Source organism: Chanos chanos, chromosome 6 (genome assembly GCF_902362185.1).
Source record: "Chanos chanos chromosome 6, fChaCha1.1, whole genome shotgun sequence".
Taxonomy (NCBI): Eukaryota; Metazoa; Chordata; class Actinopteri; order Gonorynchiformes; family Chanidae; genus Chanos; species Chanos chanos.
This window is the reverse complement of record NC_044500.1, coordinates 3,463,861-3,471,890: the sequence shown is the minus strand read 5'-3', so window position 1 is coordinate 3,471,890 and position 8,030 is coordinate 3,463,861. Positions and strand designations below refer to the sequence as shown.

At 40.0% G+C, this 8,030-nt stretch overlaps 1 protein-coding gene across 1 annotated transcript; it reads left to right on the top strand.

The window, feature by feature from the left end:
* Nucleotides 1–431: 431 nt before the first annotated feature.
* On the top strand, nucleotides 432–5,701 carry LOC115814048 (butyrophilin subfamily 1 member A1). Its single transcript, XM_030776768.1, has 5 exons — nucleotides 432–507; nucleotides 933–1,283; nucleotides 1,386–1,661; nucleotides 2,263–2,370; nucleotides 5,547–5,701. Exons 1-5 carry the CDS (start codon nucleotides 432–434, stop codon nucleotides 5,699–5,701), a joined length of 966 nt encoding a protein of 321 aa, XP_030632628.1.
* The last annotated feature ends 2,329 nt before the right edge of the window (nucleotides 5,702–8,030 follow it).

The following is an 8,030-nucleotide window of genomic DNA, read 5'->3' as shown; positions in this document are numbered from 1 at the left end:
TAATCTGCATTCCTTCCTTTGGTTTGAAAAACAAAACAAAGCATTGCTAAGAATTACACGTCTAACAACTTCACAACAAATTCATTCTTATAACATTAATACATCAATATTCTCATATTTTAAGTCAACACAAAAGAATACTGCTTGCACCTCTCTCTCTCTCAGTGAACAGCACAGGGCGTGGCACCATCATGTTCTCCTTGTGTGATACTCACTAACAGAGCATCCCACCCTCAGCTAACACTTTAATGTTTTATTTAAACACGAAGTGCATTTGTAATGTTACTTTAGCACCAATATATATTTTATACCACACACAACACAATGACATGAACTACAGTACTTTGAGTGTCTGTCTTACCTGAAAAGGGGGAAACATACATTTAACTGAAAACAATAGGATGTTCTACTGATCTCAGTTCAGTGGTGTGATGAATGAGACACAGACTGTCAGGAAGAACCACGGTGATGGACACAAGTGCAGTGAACGGAAGTTTTTAGTGACAAGTAAATAAACAAGAACAGGCTCATCACAGACAGGGTTACCAGGGGTCTGAAGAATGAGTGACAAAATGGGTGAACAGGCAGCCAAACAAGACTATGGAACAATGAACACTGGAAACACGAAACACGAGACGGCCCAGTAACTGACCCTAACCCTATAAGACCTTTAGAGACCAATGTAATCAGTCAGTCATTTTACAATTAGACAAAAACAACAGATCAACCAAATCACTACTTAAAAACTATGTGAAAATACAGTTGTATCACCAAGTACAAATTTTAATGCACATGACCCCTTTCTTTGTTCCACTACATGCGTGTGTCCATGTATGTGAATATGTGTGTGTTTAGAACATGTCACACTGCATCTGTGATTTCTCACACTGTCTGGTAATGTGTACTGTGATTGTATCTGTTTCTGATTTCAGATCAGTTTCAGGTTGTTGGTCCAGCTGGTCCTCTTGTTGCTGTAGCTGGTGAAGACCTGGTTCTGCCCTGTTCTCTTAAACCCAACATCAGTGCTGTGGACATGACAGTGGAGTGGAGTAGACTCCATGGATCAGACACTCTAGTGCATCTGTACACAGACCATGAAGACAGAAATGAGAAACAGATTCAGTCCTATAGAGAGAGAACAGCACTGTTTAAAGAGGAACTGCAGAAAGGCAACACTTCATTAAAACTCTTCAAAGTGAGAGTCTCTGATGAAGGAGAATATAAATGTTTGATTGATAATAAAAACTGGCAGGATGATGTGACTGTTGAAGTCAGAGTTGAAGGTGAGACTCATATTCAGTACAAATAAAGCTAATGCTCAATGTTCATTTAATATTTATATGTAATAACTGAGAGTTAACATTATGTTCATTGATTATTAATAGCTGTAGGAACCCACCCAGCGATCTCTATGGAGGGCTATGATCATTCAGGAAGACTGAGTCTACTGTGTGAAACTAAAGGTTGGAACCCTGAGCCTGAAATTTTGTGGTTGAACAGTGAAGGAGACAGTCTCCCTGCTGAGAATACAGAGACAGACAGAGACACAGAGGGTTTCAATGTGAAACAACGTGTTATTGTACAGGACAGTAACACCAACAGACTCTTCTGTAGAGTACTAATGAGAGACCACATGAGGGAGACAGAGATTTACATCCCAAGTAAGTAGATCTCATTTTGAATCAAAGGCACATTTGAACCTGACGTCCTTATAGAACGTGAATGTACTTTTGACTTATGTGGCTGAATTTTTTGTTTGTTTGTTTAATCTAATTATGAATCTCTCTGCTCAGTAAATGAATTTGATCCTGTGGATTCAGTTCTGTCCTGTTCACACTGTCACAGCCTGCACCTCATTTTGGACTTTTAGTTTGGCATGTCCTTGTGCGCCTGTTCTCTGTCTGTCTCCGCCCCCCACCTGTTCCCGTTTGTCTCATTATTAACCTTGTTAGTTTCTACCAATACTGTTTAGTTTCCCTCTGTATTTAAGTCCTAGTGTTTGCCTTGTCTATTGTTGTTTGTGTTTTAGAGCACACTGTTACGCTGCACCTTTTTGTTACCAGTTTTTGTTCCTGTTCTGCACATGTATTTTGAAGTCCTCCGTTTTTTTCACCTACATCATCGTGTCTTTGCACTTGGGTCCTGCACCACACCACCAGCGTGACACACACACAGAGTTTTTTCCAGAATAGTGGTACAATTTTGTTATTACTCTGCTTCTCATGTAATATGCACGTGTGTAATATGTGTAACTCGTTTCAGGTAAAGTTTTTCACACGTGGAAGACTGCTGTCACCTGGATTTCACTTCTCTCCATATTCTTTGTCATCATCCTAGGCACAATGACAATCTACATTTATAAATTTAAAGGTAACTTTTACATTGACATATTGTGACATCTGTTTGTTTAATGTTGATCACATGACTTTCCTGTCCAACTACTATAATATCCTGAGGGTTATTTCCACATTTTTTTCAGAGTCTAAGACTGAAATGAAAGAACAATGATAATATCTTGTATCTTATTTTCTCTTTTTTTAGAGACAAAGAATGAAATGAATCAGCAAATTAAAGAGCAAGGTAAAAATTTTCCCCCATATTTAACAATTCATTTTATTTTTTTCGCATGAATTATATAATACATTTTTTTTTTTTTAGCCATCATAGTTTCGTTTATAAGGAATAGATTTTGTCTGATTGTGACTGTAAGAAACAAAGTGAGACAATAGTACATGAGGAAAAGGATGAATCATAGAGGTTTATTAATATAGACCTGTCAGTCAAACAGTTCTTATTCAGTCAGATCAGATATGAAGGTTTCTGTTGTCAGTCTGAACATCTGGAGTTGAGAGACTACACTGAGACTCTGTGTTATACCAACACCAGTTTAAACTGTGTTTGCTAAAATAAAAGACAAATGGGTTTTCTAATCGACTGACACAGTGAATATAGAGGACATTTACATTGTATGGTGCCATTGAGTCTAAATTTACTTCTATCTAGAGGTTTATTTTCAGCCAGTGAAGCCCTATATTGTAGATTCCTCCCCATTTTCTCATATCCAGTTCCTTGTGCTCTTGTATTTCTCTGCCTTTATATGGCCGCTGTGTCAGAGTGTGTGTGTGTGTGTGTGTGTTGGGGGGGGGGGTGGGGACTAGAGCATTTGTCCATCAATACATGCAAATCTAGCCACCACTTTTTTCACCTTACATGTAGCTGTGAGTGCCATCATATGACTGTGAGTGTCATACAATGAGGCCAGAGAATCTAACAGCCAAATAAACAAACTGATAGACCAGTACACCAGCATCTCAACAGGACACCACTTCCCTACAACTGCCTGCATCCCACTGACATGAGGAGTCACTGAATGCTGACCCTCTCAGAACAGCTGTGTTCTTAGTGACGCCTTAATCAGCCAGTGGTCTGAACACAGGACCCTAGAGTCAGGACACAGTGAGAACTCTGCTGTGTCACCCACTCACACTGTCATTCAGAACTAGGGCAGCAAACAAAAATATTATTCTACAAAGATATGTTGGACAGATTTGTTGGTACCCCTAGAAAAGAATATGAATACTTGGATCATAGTGACATTTCAAACTAATTATTTTCTTTAATTAGTATCACACATGTCTTCAGTCTTGTGCTCAGTTCTTCAGCCTATTTAGATAGAGAAAAGTCGTCACTCTGCTGTTTGGTATCATTGTGTGCACCACACTGAACATGGACCAGAGAAAGCAAAAGAGAGAGTTGTCTGAAGAGATCAGAAAGAAAATGACAGACAAGCATGTTAAAGGTAAAGGCTATAAGACCATCTCCAAGCAGCTTGATGTTCCTGTGACTACAGCTGCAAATATTATTAAGAAGATTAAGCTCCATGGAACTGCAGCCAACCTCTCTAGATGTGGTCACAAGAGGAAAATCGAGCCCAGATTGAACAGAAGGATAGTGCAAATGGTAGACAAAGAGCCAAGGAAAACTTCCAAAAAGATACAAGCTGAACTCCAATGTCAAGGTACGTCAGTGTCTGATCACACCATCCATCGTTTCCTGAGTGCCGGTGGGGTCAATGGAAGAGGATCCAGGAGGATTCATATTGACACAATGCATACTGAAACAGTGCTTCTGGGAGAATGCCCTTTGGACAGATGAGACAAAAGTGGAGCTTTTTTGGCGAGTCACATCAGCTCTACTTTCACAGACGAAAAAATGAAGCTTTCAAAGAGAGGAAGACCGTACCTACTGTGAAACATGGAGGAGGCCGGGATATGTTTTGGGGCTGCTTTGCTGCGTCTGGTACGAGGTGTCTTGAATCTGTGCAGGGCACAATGAAATCTCAAGACTGTCAAATCATTCTGGAACGAAGCACACTGCCCAGCGTCAGAAAGCTCTGTCTCAGTCGCAGGTCATGGGTCCACCAACAGGATAATGACCCAAAACACGAAGGCTACAAGCACCCAGGAATGGCTAAGAACAAAACATTGGACTATTCTGAGGTGGCCTCCAGTGAGCCCTGATCTGAATCCTATGGAACATCTATGGAAAGAGCTGAAATACGCAGTGTGGAGAAAACACCCCTCACACATGAGAGGGCTGGAGCAGTTTGCTCAGGAAGAGAGGCCCAAACTACCTGTTGAAGGAGATCAAAAGTCTCACTTAGAGCTACGGAAATCGCTTGTTTGCGGTGATTGCCTCTGAAGGCTATGCCAAAAAAATTAGGTTAAAGGTCCCATCATTTTTGTCCATGCCATTTTCATTTGTTTTATTTAAAATATTCCGTTGAATTTAAAGCGAAGTCAGAGAAAATTGTGGGTTCATCTTTTATTTCATTGAAGGGTACCAACACATTTGTCCATATCTGTATTTACTCATCTCTCCACTGAGGAGAACCTCCTGTGTCTTCCTGTAGACCAGCCTTCAGCATGGCTTTACCTCCAACCAGAGACATGTCAACCATAGACAGAGATAATAACAGCAGTTTACAGTTCACTGTGCAACACTGTAATGGTTTTGGGTCATAGGAGTATTAAAAATAAAGAGGAACTCTAAGCTGAATGTCAGGCAGCTCCTGGTGTAATGGTTGGTGATTAAGAGTGCAGTATTGTTGCAGAATTTTCTCACTTGTGCAGTGTATGTGTACTGAATGCTGTGAAGATGAGTTTCTATTATTTCAATTTAAGACCAGTCTTCCATACAAACTCCCACAACAATGAAGACTAAATAATGCAGTACTTTATTATTAAGCAGGGTTCATTTTATATAATGGACAATTAGAACTACTCAAAATTTGCAGCCTGTTATCAGTGCACCAGATCTGGGATGTTCCTATTACTTGATTTTGAAGATCATCTTAAATTCAAATGTTCTCATCACAGACACCCTGCTTCTCAATGTTCATGACAAAGCAGATAAAGGGAAATGTTAAGGGTGCTAACAACAGGGTTCTGTATGTGTGTGTGTTTGTAAAATGTATGAGCTTAATAACTAGACAATTATTTAGATCCTGTTTTGTTCTCACTCTGGAATGTTTGTTCATCTGACAGAGGAAGGCAGTGCAGTTCTGGTCTCAGGTCTAAACTCAAACACCTCCAGTCTGAAAAAACTGGATCTGAGTAGTAAAAATCTCTATGACTCAGGAGTGAAGCTGCTCTCTGCTGAACTGAAGAAGTCTGACTGTGAAGTGGAGATACTGGGGTAAGATCATCTCTCTGAGAGTCACACATACACTTCTCTTCACTGCAGCACATTCTAAATCCAGTTTAAAGGTACTTTCCTCTGACATGCTGTGATCATTGTGCCAGGTATTGCGATTGCAATTTGATTTGTGTTTTAATTAAATTTATTGTGAGCACCTCATATTTCCTTTTGACATGGTCAAAGTCACATGCTCAGCTGGCCAGTTCTTAAGGTAGAACAGGTTTTTTAAAACTGTTTTTGCTCACTGTAAAATGCACTACTTCCTTTGCCTAAATAGCATGCGGTTTCCCCAGGTTTTACTGTTGTAGAGAATTCTTCTTATGAGGGAAAATGCTAAAAAATTAATTTGCCATTTGTTGTTCGGTGATTGCTTTATGGCATATTCTGGTTGTTCAATGTTACATTCTGTGTGGTAGTATTTGAGCTGTTGGAAAAAAAACTGGTTGGGCTGCCCTGGATGGTCTCCATGACATCTAAACATTTTTGACATAGCACCTGTGTTTGTAAAGCATTCATAATCTTATCGACACATCCCTCACATTTCCCTCAACTACACTCATTGTTACATAAAGTTGTAGGTGTTGTATTTGTAACTCTTAGGGAAAGATACATAAGTTTGGGGAAGGGCAAAGGCCAAAACAACAAACAAAACCAGGCTAACTGGTAAGGCGGGGGGGAGTATTCCAACTAGCCTATGCAAAAGGAAATAACAATCAAATTTCCTTCATCCCTAACTAAGCATTATACCGGAAAAAACATGATCAAATAAAAAAGGCATTCAGTCCCCTACATTTATGCAGCGCATGAGCTAATTTTATTTACTGGGTAAACAAACATAGAGCAGTCTTTTTAAATCACAGAATCACAATCTACACTCCATCAGTCTGCGTGTCAGGGCAGCAGAAGGAGGAGTGCAGACTGTAACTGTTCTCATTTTTCCTCTGCACATGGAAGAGGTTCTCACAGAAATGTGCATGTAGAGTTCAACTGGGTGTCTGCTCCAGTGACCAGAGTGGTTTTATGAGTGAACCCCACTGCCATGGAGGTTGACTTATAAACTAATTCAGTAACTGATTCAATCAGTTTCAGACATATCTCTATGACTATTTCAACAAGTACTTGTCAGCTGAATGGCATAGAATGTCTTGTGAGCGTTCACTCTAAGTTCACTCGCTGTAATTTTTAAATGTATATTTGAACTTGTATTAAAAACCAGTTAATGGCACTGTGTTGTGAAGTCGTCTATGTTTCCGAGAGATTTAGATATTATGTGGAGACAATACTGACTTTAGTTGTGTCCAGACTGACAGTGAGGGTTCAGGTGTGTGATGCTGTCCCAGCAGGTCTAGACTCTGCTGTAGTGGGTGACAGCAGAAGCAGCTCATCTGTGTAGACCAGACATTTCACTTCACTGTCATGTAGACTGAGACCAGAAACGCCTCCTCCTGTCAAAAAAATCAAAACTGAAATACTAGGAGTATGGTCGTTATCTCCCATTAAGCGTTTTCCTCTCCATTGACACCCATTATCAGGAAACAGCTTAACGTGATTTAATGTCCCAAAACAGCAATCAATGATCACCAAATTTGTCTGATATTTCACATGTTATAAGCACCTTCTCCAATCAAAAAAGCAAAACTAAAATTCAATGAAAGGGGTAACGTGTTGGAAATGATTTACGTGTTTATTTGCATGAACAGGGCCTCTCATTCTCTCTCTTAACAGCCCCTTTCCCACACACACACACACACACACACACACACACACAAACACACACGCCATATTTGTGTTTTTCCCGTCTCTATCATTTATTCACCTTTTCTGTCTCTTCAGATTGTTCTTCTCTCTGGGTGTCTGTGTGTGACACAACCACCTCCTCTGTTTTTGTTTGTCTCCTGTCAAGTCTATGTTTGTATAAGTGTTTTTGTGTTTTTCTCTTTCTCTCTGCACATGTGTATGTGTGTGTGTGCATGTGTGTGTGTGTGTGTGCGTGTGTGTGTGTGTGTGTGTGTGTGTGTGTGTGTGTGTGTGTGTGTGTGTGTGTATGTCTATAAATGAAGAGAATTTTATATTCACATGTACCATTTTGTTTTCAGGCTGTGTAAATGTAAACTGACAGAGAAAAGTTGTGAAGTTCTGGCCTCAGTTCTCAGATCAAACTTCATTCTGAGAGAACTGGACCTGAGAGACAATAATCTGTGTGATTCAGGAGTGGAGAAGCTCTGTGTTGGACTGAAGGATTCTCATTGTAAAGTGGAGATACTGAGGTAAGTTCATCTCTCTGTTTCACACATGACCTGCTCTTCACTACAGCACATTCTCTAACAGTG

Coding starts and splice junctions, on each gene's coding strand:
- LOC115814048 (XM_030776768.1), top strand. CDS start 432: ATGAATGAGACACAGACTGTCAGGAAGAACCACGGTGATGGACACAAG. Junction 508..932: donor ACGGAAGTTTTTAGTGACAA/GTAAATAAACAA, acceptor TTCTGATTTCAG/ATCAGTTTCAGGTTGTTGGT. Junction 1,662..2,262: donor GACAGAGATTTACATCCCAA/GTAAGTAGATCT, acceptor AACTCGTTTCAG/GTAAAGTTTTTCACACGTGG.